The sequence below is a fragment of the Megachile rotundata genome, chromosome 12, assembly GCF_050947335.1.
Source record: "Megachile rotundata isolate GNS110a chromosome 12, iyMegRotu1, whole genome shotgun sequence".
Taxonomy (NCBI): Eukaryota; Metazoa; Arthropoda; class Insecta; order Hymenoptera; family Megachilidae; genus Megachile; species Megachile rotundata.
The window spans coordinates 10,785,714-10,806,789 of record NC_134994.1 but is presented as its reverse complement, the minus strand read 5'-3'; the positions used below and the strand labels follow the sequence as shown (position 1 = coordinate 10,806,789).

Sequence of the window (21,076 nt, the reverse complement as noted above, 5' to 3'; positions counted from 1 at the left end):
TGCATTTGTTGGGGATTATATTACTTGGATATCAAATATTATCGTATGCGCAACTGTGTAGAAACAATGGAATCGAATGAAAGGCCATGTTTGACTGCTCAATGTTCGATGGTGAAATTTTAATATGATCGGGTGACGATACTGTTATGTTTGTTGAAGATCCCGTTACCTGAAAATCAAATATTACCTGAAAAAATATAGCTTCCGCTGTATCGTGTGCAGAGGTGTTTCAAACATTTCTGATCATTTCTTTTTCCTTAAATACTTCACAGCTTTAAAATCAATACTATAAAAATATATTAAAATTCCTCAAAAAAGGAACAAAATAGTGAAACAATAATATAAAGCTGTATGAATAAGAAATACATTTGTAACAGAATTTCTTCTTACATAAACGATGTAATGTAAGATTTAATACAAAAGTAAATCCGTTCTTAAAAGTGGATAACGCTTTGGATGAATGGATTAGCGGATCCGGAAATGCATGAAAGCTAATGTGCAATAACATCGAGGAAACAAACGAGTTAAAATATTTCAATACAACGAGAGAGACGCTTAAATATGGCGTTTCAGTTTTACGATAAGAAATCCTTTGGTATGTTTCACGGAGGATTAAAAGATTTTATCGCATACATCTCCCGTAACATAGCCATGAAACATCATTTTCTATCCGGAACACGTTAGTTCCGACGTTGAGCTCGCCTACGATCCCAAAGGCGAGCTTTCGCGAGCGGTTTCCTTCGAGCAACCTCGCCCGCGATAAATCTTCATTTTCACCAGCAGCCTTCTAATCTAATATTCTCGCTGAGTTACAGCTTTGTTCGAGTGTTTCCCTCTCGCCACCTTACCCGATATCTGGTAATTTTGATGCTACGAAACGAGTCAAATCCCAACTACATTCTCGATCTAACTACGTAAGACATAACCTCTTCTCGAGCGTAAACTGCCACCAGAAATTACCGGTACATGTGAATTAGATTAATAAATTCAAAAAACCTTTTATCAAATATTCATAAAACATCAAATAAATATTCAAGTAACTTTCACCAAATAAGTGTTTAAATCAACTAAGTATTAAAATAAGTATTTCAAAAAATGTTCATACAGTTAAAAATGCGGTAGTTCGAGTATTAAAAATAGATGGTCTGATCATCTCTCAGATATTTCTAGGAAAACGTTATTACGGGAAGTTCCAAATGCAAACTGTGTCAGAACCGTGCAATAATAGCGGCTCCAACAAAGATAGAATATCCGTACCAATTCCAAACAAAAGTCCTCTTTACGCGAATGCAATGTTCGCCCAGCGACCGTCTATTCCTATAAATCAAGGAATTATAATTATCCGGAATTGCGGTTGGGCGATACGCGTGGCAACACGTACATGCACGTTCTGCGAGCGCAAATTGCGCTCGGGTGTTGCGCGTTGTGACCTGAATTCTGAAGCGCAATCAGCGACTGGCATTAAATTACCTATGTGCTCCATCGGTTTGAGAGGCTGCCGCTTCGATGACGTAATTAGTCAACGACGTGATACGGTTGCCGGTAATATAGCTACAATTAACGCAGAAGCTCGTCTTGCTAACTAATTAATGAAGCCTGAACGATCCGCTAAATAACTCTGCTCCTCTCAGTCTACCCTTAGCGACGAACAACTCGAATGTCCTTTCGAGTCGGTACCATACAGCTTCGAGGCTTTTGCAAGTTTCCAGGCTCTGTTGCTGTCGATGTTCTCTGCGGATTCGAATTTTATGTTAGGGAGGTGTGGAAGCTAGGGTGGTGCGGAGTTTGGGATCTTGGTGATCAGGGGATCTGGAGATTTGAGGTTGGAGAGAGTTAGGGGTTGGTGTAGAGGGATTTAGGATATTGGGATTTGGGATATGTGGGATTTGGGATGTGTGGGATTTGGGATGTGTGGAATTTGGGATGTGTGGCATTTGGGATGTGTGGGATTTGGGATATGTGGGATTTGGGATATATGGGATTTGGGATATGTGGGATTTGGGATATGTGGGATTTGGGATGTGTGGGATTTGGGATGTGTGGAATTTGGGATGTGTGGGATTTGGGATGTGTGGGATTTGGGATGTGTGGAATTTGGGGTATGTGGGATTTGGAATATGTGGGATTTGGGATATGTGGGATTTGGGATATGTGGGATTTGGGATATGTGGGATTTAGCATATGTGGGATTTGGGATATGCGGGATTTGCCATATGTGGGATTTGTCATATCTGGGATTTGGCATATGTGGGATTTGCCATATGTGGAATTTGGCATATGTGGGATTTGCCATATGTGGGATTTGGCATATGTGGGATTTGGGACATAGGGTTTTGAGATATTGGAACTTGGGACGTTAGAGTTTCAGATATTGAAGTTTTGGACATTGGTACTTGGGACATTCGGACTTTAAGATGTTACGATTTGAGACATTTGGATTCAGGACATAGGGATTTGACTCACAAAGATTCAGGACACAAGCATTCAAAATATAAGAGTGTAAAATACTCATATCTTGAGATACAATGATCCAGCGTTGAACATGCTGAAATCTATTGATACATAAAATAGGTACCTCAAGGTGTAAGAATACATAGATACGTCTAAAGAACTAGATATAGAGATCGAAGTATAAAGATTGATATACATACGAGGGCTGTATGATAAGTACCCGTGTTAGACAAGAAAACGCATTAAAAAGAAAATTTTTTTTATTTATTTCTCAACATAGTCTCCTTTCAGCTCGATACATTTAGTCCAGCGATATTCTAACTTTTTCAAGCCATCCAAAAAATATGTTTTGTCGAACTCCGCAAAATAGGCCTCCGTTTCGGCGATGATTTCTTCGTCTGATGAAAATCGCTTTCCACCAAGCCATTTCTTCATGTTTGGAAACAAGAAGAAATCACAGGGAGCCAAATCTGGGGAATAGGGTGGGTGAGGCAGTAATTCGTATCGTAATTCCTCCAGTTTTGCTGTGGCTATTGCGGACGAGTGAGCAGGTGCGTTATCGTGATGAAAAAGGACTTTTTTCTTCGTCAAGTGGGGCCGTTTTTTCATCAGTTCAGCATTGAATCGTTCTAAAAGATCAGCATAGTACTGCCCCGTGATTGTTCTTCCTTTCTCCAAGTAATCGGTGAAAATGATACCTCGTGAGTCCCAAAAAACGGTGGCCATGACTTTTCCAGCCGATGGAACTGTTCTCGCCTTCTTTGGAGCAGTTTCGCCTTGTGAAATCCACTGCTTTGATTGCTGTTTCATTTCTGGTGTGTAATGATGAATCCATGTTTCATCAACAGTCACAAAACGCCGTAAAAACTCTTTCGGATTGCGCTTAAACATGGCCAAACAGTGCTCCGAAGTTGTCATGCGATTTCGTTTTTGCTCCGCTGTCAACAAACGCGGCACCCATCTCGCCGATAGCTTTCTCATGCCCAATTTTTCGTGGAGGATATTTTGTACGCGTTCAATTGAGATGTGTACAATGTCAGCAATCTCTCTGATCTTCACTCGACGATCTGCTAACACGACATCATGGATTTTTTTAATCATATCGTTCGTAGTCACCTCAATCGGACGGCCTGGGCGCTCTTCATCAAAAACGGATGTTCGGCCACGTTTAAATTCATTAAACCAGTATCTAATGGTAGTCATCGAAGGTGCATGGTCCTTATAAACGGCATGCAACTTAACTTTGATCTCCTCACACGTCTTCCCATCCAAAAAAAGGAACCGAATCACTGACCGATATTGCTCTTTTTCCATGCTTGCAAATAAACACGTATTTGATGACTTTCAATGGCTACCAAAACAAAACTACGCGATAAATTTGTTTCAAATTTTGACAGTCATCGTTGTAATGATGGCGCTACATGTTAGTAAACAAATTTTTTGTCAGTGGTGTCATATGTCGGCAAACACGGGTACTTATCATACAGCCCTCGTATATAAATTCAGAGTGTGAGAATATATTTAAGAAATCTTGGAATAGAAATCCAGGGATCTATTAAATTAAACTATAAATCCAGCAATAATAAATAAAGAAATCTAGAAGATCTAGTAATCCTAAAAGTTCGTGTAGATCTCGAGGAATATAAAAAAACCATTTGGCAAGTTTGGAAAGTTTGTCCCGACACGGTCAATCCCGTACACCGGAATCCTTTAAATCCCCGAGTGCAGCACGTGTCCACCCTTTTCCGTGGCCGTAACTTTAACGCTCGTTTTCCCCGATAGTCGCAGGCGGTGCAGGAAATCCACTTGAACTTTAACCCTCGGCCCTTTGGCTCTTTTTTCTTCTCACTTTCGTTTTCGACGCGAGGCCACCGCGAGCCGTGTTACGAGCGTTTAAGGAACTATTAGAGGTTGGGGGGGTGTCGAAAGGGGAGGTGGTAACACGGACGGCGGTAACGAGGCTCGTGCAAGAATTCCTCGGGCCGCAAAAGGCGAACGCGAAAAGCTCGGCAACGCTCGACAAGGGACACATTGTACGGGCTAATTAGTGGTAAGTTTATCAGGGTGAAGTTGCTTGTCCCGGGTAAATACATGAGAAAGACCGACGCCATTTGAAATTCGCTTTACCCGGCGATACACGCGGACGGTGTATATTTAATAGAGTCTTAATTGGAGTCGACGCGGCTCGAAAGGTTTAATTGGACATCGTTCCAGCGCGGTTTCCGCTCCCTTCGGTCCTGCACTTTTCCTCGCGTCTCCTCGTCGCCCGCACCGGGGCGTTTCACGTGCCCCCAGGATCGAGCGCGACGAGGAACAGCCTCTGGATTACCCAGTCAATGAGCGATGCTTCAAAGGATATCAAGATGTTCGAGCACCGCTGTCTGTTCGCTTTCTGTGCCGTTTAAATATCGTGCTCGCGCCCGCTGGACGAGTGCCCTTCCTGCTCAGCCTGGTCGAGTTTGTGTACTTAGAAATCACTTGCCTCTGCGGCTATTAATTAAACTTCTCTCCCTTGTTTAAGTTTTTTAACTCCCACGAACGATGCTCTCTCTGTTTGACAAGAGTATTCGCTCGGTTCTCTCTTTTCCTTCGTTCTCTCTTTTTTTTCTTGCTTTTTAAACGCTCTCGTTCGAATCCGTCCGTTTCTGCGTGAAACCATGCTTCGCTCGTTTCTAATACCGACTGCTCGCGTTCAGGCCAATTAGTGCGTTTAATTAGCGACTTTAAATCCAGTCGGCAGAGTTAAAAATGCATCCGATCGAAAGAAACAGAAATAAAAACGCGAATTACTCGTCGTTAGAGCAATCGACGTACGAACCCTTTGTTTCTCCCGTTTCGTTTTTTCAATTCGAGCATCGATTGACCGACGAACTAACGGCCGTCAATTTTTTTTTCCGTTGTATTTTTCCAACGCCGGTCAACGTCAACGGGAACGACACCGACGTTCAGGCGTAAGTCGGATGTAAATGGCATAAAAAGTTTCGAGCCGTACATATGCACGAGCCGGTGCAACGAGCGCCGGTATGAACAAGGGTGTGGTGGCGGGGCGTTGCTGGAATATGGCAACTGGAATTGCACAAGCGAGAGAAATAGCGTGCTGGAGAGAGAAAGAGGGACAATTTGAGAGGCTGCGGGAGAGTGAGTGCGTGAGAGATAGAGGCAAGCAACGATCAATACGCCATCAGCTTAAATTACAATAATAACGCCGGCCAGACAAAGCAAGTGCGCCATTATGAAATAGTGCGGACGTAAAAAGCTCCGATGTGACGACAATCTTTCGGCAAACGTCCCGTTCGGTTAACCCGGGTCAGTTGTGACCCAATACTTTATATTTCAACCCCTTTTGTACATCTTCTAAACGTTTCATATTAAAACCTTAATATATTAATTACCTAAAGTACGAAGTTAAAACTCAATATTTTTTAAAACATGTCAAATTTCGAAACTTGTATTTTAGCTGTTGAGAAAGCTTTATAAGTTCTGAAGAATATTTTTGTACCTCGTTTTGCCATTTTTATAAATATTTAGCAATGGACGTTTACAGTCAGAGAACCTATATTATGAACACATGTGTGAGAAATCGCACAGCCATTAAAAATTATATGTGTTCTCATACACATCTCGTATTGAACGCTGTGTAGTTTTATAACAAAATCATGCTATTATTCATATTTGAATAATAAAACTTTTTATGAGGAAGTATAATGAAAAAACTGGAGGAGCTATCATAAAAATTGTGTTCATAATTTTTACATAGAATTCAATGTTAAATGTCTCCAATATTTTGACCTATATTTCACTACAGAAATGATGCATGTTTCTGTAAAATACCTTAATCTAACAGCTTAATCTAAACCTTAATCTAAACCAAAATGACTAACATTGAATAAAATGAATGAATGTACAATGTAAATGAGTCTTGCAAAGTCATAAACGTGTGAGTAACGTGACCTACAACAAAAGTTTGCAGAGCAAAATTGGCCCTGTGTTGTTTTATGGCCCGCCATTCGTCGTTTAATCATAGGCGAAACAGGAGTGAAACGTCCATTATTTTCGGCCGCCATTAGACAGTCAAGATTCCGGTAAATTGGATGACGGCTTCCATCGACCGCTTGTTTGATGGAACGAAACATCGCTACATCCTCTCGTAGCGTCGAGTAGACGCGAGGATAAATAGCATCCACGTTTGTACGTATATCCCGAGTTATTAAACGCGTGATCGATCGTCCGCGATCAATGGCGCACTGTTACGAGTCACAGTTAATATTTATCGTCGAATTAACAATAACGGAGCAGCTGCGAAAGAGCAAAAAAAGTACGCGATTCTATCGTGTCGAAATGTCAATATTTGAATGCCACCAATTCTTTAGAACATTTATGAACGTTGAAGTTGTCAAAACGTTTCGCGGCGATGGCTTTACATTTTACAAGATAAATACGGTCGTCGCTCGCGAATTAATCATGAGAATCGTAGGTAAGCCACGCGATTGTTCCTGACGCGTAATTAAAGCGGGAAAGTAATGTGGAAGTTATATACTAAACGAGAGTGGAAAGAGAAGAAATGTAAATTTGCGCGGCCGTACTAACTCGAGTAATACGTAACAGGAACAAAAGGAGGTTTTACGCGACCGTGAAAAATTGATACCTGGTTCTTTGTCCCTTTCTCGACTGGTCCGTGGAGATTTCATTTTAGAGGAACAGGACATTCGAAATGTATTTCGATTGTAACGATGGACTGCAGAGAAATTGCTGGGAGAATCGTATCGTTAGGATTCATTGGTTAAAGCTCCTTGTGGACACTGAGCTCCTTGAATTTTGGACTGGGTGGTTTAATGCAGTATGGATGAGAAATTGTGTAGTCTCCAAGTCTCCAAAATCTCAGGCACCAAATCCCAATTTTGCAAATTTTCAAATCATCAATTTCCAAGCTTCCAAATTCCTAGATCCCCAATTCCCAAGCTTTCAGATTCCCAAATCCCCAATTCCCAAGTTTCCAAATTCCCACATCCGCTATTCCCAAGCTTGCAAATTTCCACATCCCCAATTCCCAAGGTTCCGAATTCCCACATCCCCTATTCCCAAGCTTGCAAATTCCCACATCCCCAATTCTCAAGCTTCCAAATTCCCACATCCCCAATTCCCAAGCTTCCGAATTCCCACATCCCCTATTCCCAAGCTTGCAAATTCCCACATCCCCTATTCCCAAGCTTGCAAATTCCCACATCCCCAATTCCCAAGCTTGCAAATTCCCACATCCCCTATTCCCAAGCTTCCGAATTCCCACATCCCCTATTCCCAAGCTTGCAAATTCCCACATCCCCAATTTCCAAGCTTGCAAATTCTCAAATCCCCAGTTCCCAAGTCCCCCAATTTCCAAATCCCCAATTCCCAAGTCCCCCAATTCCCAAATCCCCAAATTCCCACCCGTGCAAATCTCCAAATGCCCAATCCCCAAGTCTCCCAATTCCCAAATCCGCAATTCCCAAGTCCCCCAATTCCCAAATCCCCAACTCCCAACCTTGCAAATCCCAAATCCCCAAATACCAAACCCTCCACATCCTAAATTCCCAACTTTGCAAGCATAAAAACCACCAAACGTCGAAATTTGCATGGCCGATGAAGCCTAATCCCTCTCCTCAAAAAAAGAGATCCCAGATACGCAAACAGGATCGAGTCAAAAAACACGCATAAAAGTTTCTCGCGCGAACTTTGAAATAACATATCAATTTCCAGTTTCCCACAGCGAGCTTTTCTCCATTTTCCCTGTTCATCGGCGGGAATCCAACCGTTTAGCCGGTTAACCGGTTCAGAATGGATCCATCGAGTTTTCGGTCAGAGCTTTAAAGCGGAACGTTTTGTTCGCCGGCGCAGCGTTCCGATTGTTCGTCTAATTTTTACTGGCCTGCAATTCGACACGGAAGTTTGATGAACGTTGTCGATTCTATTCTAGTCATCAAACATTTGTAATGGATACGTTTACAAGGATGTTTGGTCCTAGGAGTATAGTCCTTGCAAATTCATTATTTACTCCATAGTAATTCATTATTTACGACACAGTAAATTTGACAATTTGGTGCTTATAGTAATAATTATTTTTTTGAGGTATTCTAAGAATGTATTTGGAGTATTCTTTAAATTATACATGGCTCTAAATAAAAGACTATATGTAAATAAGAGACTACTTGTCTTATTACGAAATCCAGTAGCAGATTTTATGGCATAAAGTTTGCAGACAAAATAGGGTCACGGTTTTAGCCGGAAGTATACGGAAATGGGTTTAACAAACGTAACGAAGAGTTCTTCAAGTTTATTGTAACCTATTCTTCGTGGAATCGTACCGAAAACGTTTACTGTTCTCAATTTCTTGGGACAAGTTTACTCGCAGCTTTTCGTTATCTTCGTACAGACATAATAATTGAAATATAAAACTTTTTATGAAGACTTATTTATGTGTGACATAAAACCAAGATATGTATGAATACAGAGTTGCTTAAATTTGTTCCTGCTGTATTTAGCTCTTTGGAGAAAGAATTGGGGTGTGGAGAATATTAGGATAATTATTAGGACTGTCTTTCCTTTGTGCCACTTCCCACTTTCCCAAATTTCTAAATTCCTAAATCTCCACCCTTGCAAATTTCCATCTTCCCAAATTTCCACCTTCCCAAATTTCCAAATTTTCAAATTTCTATATTCTCAAATTCCCACTTTCCCAAATTTCTAAATTTCTAAATCTCCACCCTTGCAAATTTCCATCTTCCCAAATTTCCAAATTTTCAAATTTCTATATTCTCAAATTCCCACTTTCCCAAATTTCTAAATTCCTAAATCTCCACCCTTGCAAATTTCCATCTTCCCAAATTTCCACCTTTCCAAATTTCCAAATTTTCAAATTTCTATATTCTCAAATTCCCACTTTCCCAAATTTCTAAATTTCTAAATCTCCACCCTTGCAAATTTCCATCTTCCCAAATTTCCAAATTTTCAAATTTCTATATTCTCAAATTCCCACTTTCCCAAATTTCTAAATTCCTAAATCTCCACCCTTGAAAATTTCCATCTTCCCAAATTTCCACTTTCCCAAATTTCTACATCCCCAATTTCCAAATTTTCAAATTCCTATATTTTCAAGTTCCCACTTCCCCAAATTTCTAAATCCCCAAATCTCCACCCTTGCAGACTTCCACCTCTCCAAATTTCCACACCCCCATTTTCCAAATTTCCAAATTCCCATACCCCAAATTCTCAAGTCCCCAATTCTCAAATTTCCAAATTCCCATACCCCAAATTCTCAAGTCCCCACTTCTCAAATTTCCAAATTCCCATACCCCAAATTCTCAAGTCCCCAATTCTCAAATTTCCAAATTCCCATACCCCAAATTCTCAAGTCCCCAATTCCCAAATTTCCAAATTCTCACATCCCCAATTCTCAAATTTATAAATTCTCAAATCCCCAATTCTCGAACCCCCAAATTCTCAAATTTCCAATTTCCCAAACCCCTAAATTCTCAAATCCCTAATTCTCCTACCCCCAAATTCTTAAATCCACAATTCCAATTTCCCAACCCCCCAAATTCCTCATTATACGAATAACCTAACCAAACCTAAAATTACAAAAATCTCGAAGAAATAATTATATGATTTGCAGATCCCCACATACAAGTTCCACCGAGGTTCAACGAGAGGGTGAGTCCAGCCCCGATCCGTACGGGCGAGACGATCGTCCTGTCGTGCATTTCCCAAGGAATACCACCCCCGATGTATCTATGGTTTCGCGAGTCCGTGACCGGCACGGCGATGATCTTCAATTCAGAGAGGATTTACGCGAGAGCGGGCGTGCTGGTGCTACAATCAGCCAGACAAGAGGACGCCGGACGATACGTCTGTCACGCGAACAATACGGCCGGTTCCGAGATGGTCGAATTGGAGGTCTCCATTATAAGCAGCCTCTCCATCCACCTAGTACCTCAACAGGTTAGTTTCCGGTACTTTCGTTTGATCTTTACACCCGCGTCAAGCACCTTTTCCTCTTACAAAGGAAGCACGGCCTTTTTTTCTTAGAAGCTGAACGTTCGAGGTTCTTTTCAAAATTTTCTTAACTTTTATTGTTATTCGCTGGCTTTGGATTATATCGAATTATTCGGGTTTTGTAGTTGACTCTTTTGTATGAAGTTGTTGCTTTTGTCCGATTTTTTAATGTTATGTGCTTTGGTACGATTTTTGTATTTTTACAGATGGATTTTGACTGATTTTTGTAGTGGAAAGCTGTAATAAATTTTTTTGTAGATTTTTTGTATTTGAAGGGTGGTTGAGGGTTTTTATATTTTGAAAATTTTACGAATCTTTTTTGTGTATTTTTAATGCTTGTAGACATTATATTTTGAGTGTTGTGTGGACAGTATATTTAGGCTGTTGTGTGGACAGCATATTTAGACTGTTACGTGTACAGCATTTTAACTTTCAAAATGAAGACATCATTATGTTTTGACTACTGTACTGTGATCATTAATGACTGATTTATTGCTGTAGTTCAAATGTAATTGAATTAGAGGAAAAATTCCTAATAGTACATCTTCTTTATATTATTATAACTTGGACAAGAACAATTCTCAAAGAGCAATAACACATTTATCGTAAAAGACAGTACCCTTAGTTCAAAGACATAACCTCTACTGTCTCCATTATTGTTACCACCAATAACATCTCTGTTATCATCAATAACAGTGTAGATCAACAAAAATAATAATTGCAAAAATAAAATACATCTGTAAGATCCATCTGAAGATTTTTAACTCGACTGCAACGAGTATGTGACATAACCTCAACCATCCATGTCTTCGATTCTTATAACATGTGTTATTACATACATCCCTTCTGACCGTACCTGTTAAAGCACATAAATAGTCCTTCCTATAACATAACATTTACATAACATTTTTTATAATATATAGCAATGTAGAATATAACAAGACATAGTATATAAACGTGTCCAATACATTTCAAGTTAAATCGCCGTACGTGACATTTTGATAATGCACAAGAGTTAGAAAAGTGCTTGAAAGTCGTTTTCGAGCTCGCGTAAAACTTGATCCCCGGTTGTACGTAGTTTCAACAGGTATCCGTTTCCTCTCGATTGGATAACACCATCCAATCGATTCCTTTTTATCTTCTCAGGCGACAACTTTGATCCGTCTTTGCTGGAAGTTAAATCGCCGATACAGTGGGACGCGATCGCGAAGGATTCTTGGCTCCCGTTCGTGTTAATCGATACGCCAACTTTCCTCGGGTTTATGCACGTTGTTGGAACCGCTTGAAAAATTCTCTCCTACCACCACCCGCCATCTCGTCTGCTTCCTCAACAGGTTAGCATCCTGCCTCGCGTAGATTGAATTTCAACGACGCAACGGACGAATCCGTTCCGTGGCTTCCTGTCTCGCGAACCGGTAATTTCAATCGTCCGAGAAATTTTCACACCCCTGTTTATGATTGATTGTGACTTGTTTCGCTGCTGTGACTTGAGGAGAGGAAAGTAATTATGAAGTGGATGAAGGGTGATGGAGTGAGGAGGTTTGATGGAGGAGGTATTCTAGAGGACGCTTTTGAGATGTTCTTAGAATTTTTGCAAATTTGGTCAGTTTGCAATTTGGATGTTTGTAAAGAGAATAACAAATTTCGGTGCATGCATTCTCAGTTTTATAAATTCTCAGATTCTTATGTCCCAAACTTGCAAAACCCAATTCTCAAGGTTGGGATTCTCAAGTCCCCAAATTCTCAAACCCCAAATTTCAACCTTGGAAATTCTCAAATCCCCAATTCTCGAGCTTTCAAATTCCCAAATACCCAATTCCCAAGCTTCCCAATTCCCAAGCTTGCGAATTCCCAAGCTTCCAAATTCCCAAATCCCAAATCCCAAGCTTGCAAATTCCCAAATCCCAAATCCCAAGCTTGCAAATTCCCAAATCTCCAATTCCCAAATTCCCAATTCCCAAGCTTCCAAATTTCCAAACCCCAAATCCCAAGCGTGCAAATTCCCAAGCTTGCAAATTCCCAAATCTCCAATTCCCAAATCCCCAATTCCCAAGCTTGCAAATTCCCAAACCCCCAATTCCCAAGTCTCCCAATTCCCAAGCTTACAAATTCCCAAACCCCCAATTCTCAAGCTTACAAATTCCCAAGCTTCCAAATTCCGAAACCCCCAATTCCCAAGCTTGCAAATTCCCAAACCCCCAATCCCCAAGCTTGCAAATTCCCAAACCCCCAATTCCCAAGCTTCCAAATTCCGAAACCCTCAATTCCCAAGTCTCCCAATTCCCAAGCTTGCAAATTCCCAAACCCCCAATCCCCAAGCTTGCAAATTCCCAAACCCCCAATTTCCAAGCTTCCAAATTCCGAAACCCTCAATTCCCAAGTCTCCCAATTCCCAAGCTTGCAAATTCCCAAACCCCCAATTCCCAAGCTTGCAAATCCTCAAACCCCCAATTTCCACGTCTCCCAATTCCCAAGTCTCCTAATACCCAAATCCCCAATTCCCAAGCTTCCAAATTCCGAAACCCCCAATTCCCAAGTCCTCCAATTCCCAAATCCCCAATTCCCAAATCCCCAATTCCCAAGCTTGCAAATTCCCAAATCCCCAATTCTCAACCCTCCAAATTCTCAAATCCCCAAATCTCAACCCCCCAAATTCTCAAACCCCCAAATTCTCAAATATCCAAATTCCCACCCTTCCTCTTCAATCCCCCAATTCCCAAATTTCCATATCACCCCCCATCCCTATCCTGAAATCCCGAAATCTAAAACCTACGACTTTTATCTCAAGATTCCACTACCACAAAAATCCAAATACAGAAACATTCTGCACCGAATCTCTCGGGACGGTTCCATCGTCCGTAAATAAATTCCATAAGGACTGGACTGTCTGTCGTAGTCCTTTTACTGCAGATCCTCGATGATAAATAGCCTCTCTTTCTTCATCCGATACCTCAACAGGTTACCGTTCCTTTATTCTATTTTGTAAACAACTCGAGAACCTCCTCCATGGTTAATCTTTTTTCTTTCTCGTTGCTGCTCCTCCAGCCGTATCCTCAGCTCGGAGCTTCTGAAACTGCTCTCAATGAGCGTCGATTCTATTTCCAACGGATCTGCAAACTGGCTGGGCTGAGCGTGTTCAGCGTTAACGGTTCGTTGCACGGTGACTTTGTTAAGTCGACGAGATATTCCCGTTTCCGTTCGGCGAGCAGCTTTTCAGGTGGCGTCTGTACGCGAGCGGCGAGCGCGAGTAGTTTCGTCGAATAAATTCGCGCCGACTTTGCGAGAGCGAAACGTCGACTAATTCGCACCGATGCGGATAATTGAGGATCGAGTTAGGGTAAACACGATAGAGCGAGGACAACGTCTCGTCCTGTAGAAATCTTGCGAACGCCCCAAACAGAACTTAGCTAAGGCTTTATGGCGTAAATATGCCCAGTAACGAGCACGCGTTTCTTGTCGTGAATCAGACGCTCCTATTAATTAGTATTAACTTCCGTTAATTAGTAGACTGGGTAGCTCGACGGCCTCGACGGAACTGCGAGTTCTTCGTAACTTCTTTGATCTTTTAACAAGCTCCGTTAATTGTGTACGCGATGTTGCCTGCCACGAAAGAGCATTGTGCGGAGAACAGCCTGGAAGCACGATCGATCCGTAACGATTCTTCGATCTGAGAGTTATTGAACCGTGTCTTCTATCGATACAGCTCTCGTATGGCGACTTGCGTATGGTCAACGTCGTATATTCGGTAACAGCCTGGAGCGCCATTTTGAGAGCGCAATAACGTTTCTTAATATTTGAACTTTTATTCCAATATCGTCACGTAAATTCGTTATAAATTGAATTTCTCTGTTTGTAGAAAGATTCAATAATTTAATGTCCCGAATTTGATACGGGATATACATAAATAAGGAATGAATTATTTACGTCTCGAAATGTGACTCCGAATAATTAAAGCAATAAATTCGAGTTATTGGATGATATGACTGGAATTAAATTTTATGAAACAAAATCTTGTCTGGGATAAAAGTTATTGAATTAGGAATTGGGGTTTTCAGATATTTAGTTTGGATGACGTTTTAATTTTAGTATGAATAGATTTGGGTTTGAAGAGGGTAGGTGGGGAGGTAGGAATGGGGAATTTTGGAATTTGGGGAGTTGGCAATTTGGGGACGTAGTAATTTGGGAATTTTGAAATTTGGGGGCGTAGAATTTTGGGAATTTTGAAATTTGGGGAGCTGGGCATTTGGAAGCGTAGAAATTTGGGAATTTTGGAATTTGGAGGGTTGGGAATTTGGGGATGTAGAAATTCAGGAATTTTGGAATTTGGGGAGGTGGGAATTTGGGGGCGTAGAATTTTGGGAATTTTGGAATTTGGGGAGAGGAATTTAGAAGCGTAGAAATTTGGGAATTTTGGAATTTGGGGAGTTGGGAATTCGAGGACGTAGAAATTTGAGAATTTCGGAATTTGGGGGCGTAGAATTTTGGGAATTTTGAAATTTGGGAGCTGGGATTTTGGAAGCGTAGAATTTTGGGAATTTTGGAATTTGGGGAGCTGGGAATTTGGAAGCGTAGAATTTTGGGAATTTTAGAATTTGGGGAGCTGGGAATTTTGAGGCGTAGAAATTTGGAAATTTTGAAATTTGGAAGGTTGGGAATTTGGGGACGTAGAAATTTGGAAATTTTGGAATTTGGGGAGCTGGGAATTTGTGAACGTACAAATTTTGGAACTTGAAAACCTCAAAACCTAGAATTTCACAAAAAGAATCTAAAAGCGTAAAATTCCAGCACCTAAAAACCTTCATAAATTCATACAAAGATTTTCCTCGTCCAATCGCGCTTCCTCCAAACACGTCAAAACAACGGATCGAATATTTGACCTCCGTGTTTGTAAGGGTATTAACCGTCGCGTCGATTGGCCATGCAAAGCGGAATAATTAATAACGTTTGAAACGAAATGTCAAAGGGGGTGGAAACGCGTTAATCCAGCCACGCTTCGGCGTTATAATTCAATTTTCAGGCAAATTTTCAAACTTGTCACGTGGTGTTTGACGTTTGATTACAGAGACTCGGCATTGTTTCAACGACAGCATTGTTCCGTCATTGTTGTATTGGTACACGTAGGTCACGTTTGTTTGTAGCTCGTTCGATGGAAAACTGCTAGGAGATTGCTATGAGATCTTCTCGTGAAAATGGTGGCTGGGTATATTAAAGAACGGACTTAAAGATTGGAAAACGGTCTAGAGACGGAGCGAACGGGTCGTAAAACGGAACCAATGAAATAGCGTTCATTCACCGGAAGCTTTTCGCATAACTTTTGCAGTCATCAGCAAAGAAACGATTATTGCGGACGGATTCTATCTCGTATATTGGCCGCCATTTTAACCCCAACCTTTCCATTAACGTAGTCCTGACTTTATTAAAAGCATTCGTGTGTTCTACCATCTACCCCATTAATTCGATCCTTTGTTTCCTGAATCTTTGAATCAGCACTTTTTGAAGCAATCACCATAAAAATGACTTTAGAACTACTGCAATGTTGCGGCATAAACATGTGTGTATGTTACTTTTTTTTAAACGTGACGCACCTGGTGAGTCATATGGGTGATCATAATTTATTAATATTAATATTATCAGACCTGGATGTAAGATATATAGTGTCGATAGTTTTCTTGTATTCAGAGATAGTTTATAGAAGTGAAAATAAGGATGTGGTGATATAAGGTAACATATATATGACGCACCTGGTGAGTCATGTGGGTGATCATAATTTATTAATATTAATATTGTTACATCTGAATGTAAGATATATTGAGTCGATAGTTTTCTTGTATTTAGAGATAGTTTATAGAAATTAAAATAAGGATGTAGTCTAACATATATATGACGCACCTAGTGCGTCAATTTCCAGTTATCTCTAAAATGAAATTCTATTATCCAATTTTTCCTCTCCATAAAAGTTGCCATTTCAGAGGACAGTATTATACAAGGAAGAATTTAAATTCTCATTGTCCGACCGCAGAAATTAATGTTCCGATCGATCTCCGTTCCAGTTCCCAAGGTACATTCGGCTATAATCGCGAGCAGAAGTAACGAGTACTTTTCGAACACGATAAAAAATCACCGATAAAAGAATCTGCTTCGTTACGAACCAATAAGCTTATTGAAAGCGTCGTAGGTACAAATGCTTTTAAAGGATAACGCGCGAGCTCTAATATAATCACCGCCGACACCGTTATACCATTAACGATTCGTATAATTCCGCCTACGAACACGCATCGATCTTCGAACGTTACTGCAGATGATGCACGAAATTTAGAAGTATTTATGACCCATTTTTCTGCGACTCTGTCGTAATTTTCTTTATTCTACCCCCGGATTCGCTCGTCGCTCGTTTCGAGAGGATGAAACGTGTATTGCACTCCATATCGGTAACATAAACGCGTCAACGTGGGGTGATGACGGAAGAGGGAGACAAGAGATAGAAGCATCGTGACACTTTTTTTTCATCGCACGGTTAACTTCGTGGGTCTCTGTGCATCTGTTCTTTTTTTTGGAGATCAAAGACTGTTTTGATGTCTAAATTTGAGGATATTCTAATTGTCAGATTACTGAAGGCCTCACATCCCCAAAATTTTATTTATCAAAATCGTTGCATCTCCAAATTTCTATACCTCCAATATCCCATATCCTCAACTTCTCACATGTCCAAATTACCACATCCCCAACTTCTCACATCTTCAAATTTCCATATCCCCAATTTCTCACATATCCAAATTTCTACATCCCCCAATTTCCACATGGTACAATTCCCAAATTCTAAAATTTCCGAATCCCCAAATTTCTACACATTTAAATTCTCACGTCCCTAATTCTCAAATCCCCAAATTTTATTTCACAGAATTCTCACTTCTCCGAATTTCTACACCCCTCAAATCCCAAACCCCTAACTTCTCACATCTCTAAATTCCTACACCCCCAAAATCCCAAACCCCCAACTTCTCACATCTCCAAATTTCCATATCCCCAATTTCTCACATATCCAAATTTCTACATCCCTCAATTTCCACATGTTCCAATTCCCAAATTCTAAAATTTCCGAGTCCCCAAATTTCTACACATTCAAATTCCCATGTCCCCAATTCCCAAATCCCCAAATTTTATTTCACAGAATTCTCAAATCTCCAAACTCCTACACCCCCCAAATCCCAAACCCCTAACTTCTCACATCTCTAAATTCCTACACCCTCCAAATCCCAAACCCCTAACTTCTCATATCTCCAAACTCCTACACCCTCCAAATTCCAAACCCCTAACTTCTCACATCTCTAAATTCCTACACCCTCCAAATCCCAAACCCCTAACCCTACATCTCCCAAATTCAAAACTCTCCAAATCTTCAAGCGTCCTCCACAATATCCACAATATCAAACATCCTCCAGGTTTCCAAACTCCCAAATCCCCAAAATCTCAACCACAAGTCCGCAGAATCTCAGAAAAGGACAACAACGATGAGGAAGGAATCGCCTTATTTCGCCAGGTAGTCGGGTCGCACTTAAAGGCGTCATCCTTGCGCATCTTACTTGCAATTCCTTCGCTTCCCCGGCTGAATATCGTATCAAAGGATATTTAAAACGGTCTTCGGTTTGAAAGAAAGTTTCCTTTGGACCGTTGAACAAAAGCCAGTCAGGGTGAGAGCAACTCTCCCCCAACCCTTTCCGGCAATATTTAATGGCTGAGAGTTCGATTCAACACACCGTTCCTCGTCGACGAATTTCTCCGTCGAGTTCGCGCCGCAGCAAATCGTCTTTCCAGCTTGAAACTTGAATATAAATATCCTCGACCTCGTTTATTGCGCTCCTTCCAGTCGTGAAGCCTAGAAAAGAGCGTGTCCTCCTTTTTCACCGATCACGCCCGATATGCCCCAGGAATCTTTTCCGATCCTTTGACGCACGAAACGCTTTCAAAATTCATGTCCGCAGGGCTGGTCACGATACGCGAACGACGTTCAAAGTGTACCTCCTGTATGTGTGTGTGGTTCCCTACACGTGTACACATATCTATCGATGTGTCGTCCGGTAATCAGAACGCTGATTCGTCGTCGACGACGACGCTTCTCCCACTGGCCGGATAAACGACCCTCTTCAATAATACATAAGACGAATTCCCGGAGAGATCAAAGGACTGCTTCGCCGATCGGTTAAGCGGTTTGATATACATATGGAAATGCCACTAGGCCACTGCATTTACTTGCTATACTGGATCAACGTGTCCCAGCGCGTCTGACCGATATCTTATCGATATTTAACGACTTAACGATGGTATCACGACTTCGTTCAAATATTCAAACTAATTGCAGTGCTGCAGGTTTTAGACACATTAGGTTAGGTTTTCATATTTAAATATTTCAAATAAAATTTTATTATTGCTTGGATATTAAGTTAATATATTTTTAGGCAAGTTTTTCTTATTAGGTAAGTGTTTATTGGGTAAGTTTTTGTTACGCAGATCTTTTGGGTTAGATTTCATTATACAAGTCTGTTAGTTAGGTTTTGTCGCAGGAATCTGTTAGGTTAGCTTTTGTGATACAAGTCTGTTAGGTTAGGTTTTATTATATGAGTCTGTTAGGTAAGTATTTTTTATACAGATCTTGTAGGTTAGTTGTTATCTTATTAAGTAAGGTCTTATTAGATAAGTTTTTGTTATGCAAATCTTTCAGGTTCATTTTTATTATACAAGTCTGTTAGGTTTTGTCATACGAATCTGATAGGTTAGTTTTTATTATACAAGTCTGTTAGGTTAGGTTTCATTATATGAGTCTATTAGGTAAGTTTTATTATACAGATCTCTTAGGTTAGTTTTTATTATACAAGTCTGTTAGTTAGGTTTTGTCGTACGAATCTGATAGGTTAGTTTTTATTATACAAGTCTGGTAGGTTAGGTTTTATTGCATGTGTCTCGTAGGTTAGTCCTTATTTTACGAGTCTGGTAGGTTAAGTTTTATTACATGTATCTACTAGGTTAGTTCTTATTATACACGCCTGTTAGGTTAGGTTTTAATATGTATCTGTTAGGTTAGGTTTTACTATATGTATCTGTTGTGTTAGGTTTCATTACATGTGTCTGTTAGGTTAGTTCTTATTATGCACGTCTGATAGTTAGGTTTTGTCATACGAATCTGATAGGTTAGTTTTTATTATGCAAGTCTGGTAGGTTAGGTTTTATTGCATGTGTCTCGTAGGTTAGTTCTTATTATACGAGTCTGATAGGTTAAGTTTTATTACATGTATCTGCTAGGTTAGTTCTTATTATACACGCCTGTTAGATTAGGTTTTAATATGTATCTGTTAGGTTAGATTTTACTATATGTATCTGTTGGGTTAGATTTTATTACTTGTGTCTGTTAGGTTTGTTTTTATTATGCACGTCTGATAGTTAGGTTTTGTCGTACAGATCAGTTAGGTTAGTTTTTATTATGCACGTCTGGTAGTTAGGTTCTGTCATACGGATCAGTTAGGTTAGTTTTTATTATACAAATGTTTTAAGTTAGTTTTTATTATATATATTTTTATTATATCTGATATAGTAATATTTCGTATTTCCATGCAATTTATTACCGCCCCCCGCATTAACTTCTGTAGCCCGGTACGCCGTTAAACTGTTTGCCGCAGCCCGTTTACCGAGAACGATTCTCGTTAATGATAAATCAGAGAAGCCGGTGAACTGATCAAAGGGAGATGACCGCGCGACCCGGAAGCAATTAAGCTTTCGAAGGTAGACGATGAAATACCCAACAGGACGTTCGATTTACCGTTATTCCCAAGCTTGATCGTTCGCTATCTGTACCGTTGCGTCTGAACGCGTTAAGCCTTTTCCACCGGCGTTCCAAACTACGATGCGTGTATCACCGAATCATCCAGAAGCAAACTTTCCTATCAAAAGCTTCCATCGACCGGCTAAGAGTAATTACTATCGATACGGGAGCCCCTAGTCTTTCATAATACTGATACGATATTCTACGGAGATCAAAGGATACCTTGCAATATCGTTACTTTGTTCAAGTTTTCGAAACAGAGCGGAAATTCGAGGAGGGTATTAAAGCATCAATTTTTTAAGCTTACCAACAAAGTTCAACTTCGGGTTCATTTGCATGCGAGTGTGCAGGTGAAATAAATCTCCTAACGAGCTTCTCGTGTTATGTTACGATTACAAAACGTTATGCAGCGGCTCTCATTCTTGACAAACTATCGCGATTTTATGCAATGCTCTTACGAAATTATCAAGGACTACGCATTTTAGATTAAGTTTAAAAAATTACTTGATTTAAAGAAAATTTCTCAAATCTTATTGTCATTTAGGCTTGAAAAATTTCATAGTCTTTGAGTACAAAAGCTTCGAAGCTGACATGACTTCAAAATTTAAAAAATTCCAGGATGCTAAAATTTCAAGAATCTACAATCTTGTAAACCAAAAATTCCAAAACTCACTAATCCTAAGAAGCTAAAGTCCTAAACTAAAAAAATACTAAAATTTCAAACCTCCCAGTCTCAGACCAAAAATGTCAGGATCCCAAACTGGAAGAGCACCAAGATGGCAATGTATG

The 21,076-nt window shown here is 40.2% G+C and overlaps 1 protein-coding gene across 7 annotated transcripts in view; it reads left to right on the top strand.

Moving 5' to 3' along the window:
• The window catches only part of LOC100879920 (cell adhesion molecule Dscam2), a 234,992-nt gene that overhangs the window by 176,599 nt on the left and 37,317 nt on the right, over positions 1–21,076 (top strand). For all 7 annotated transcript variants that reach the window (XM_076537965.1, XM_076537962.1, XM_076537969.1 and 4 more), the window contains one exon: positions 10,097–10,422. In XM_076537965.1, the coding sequence (XP_076394080.1) occupies positions 10,097–10,422 (326 nt within the window). The remainder of the gene's footprint in view (positions 1–10,096; positions 10,423–21,076) is intronic.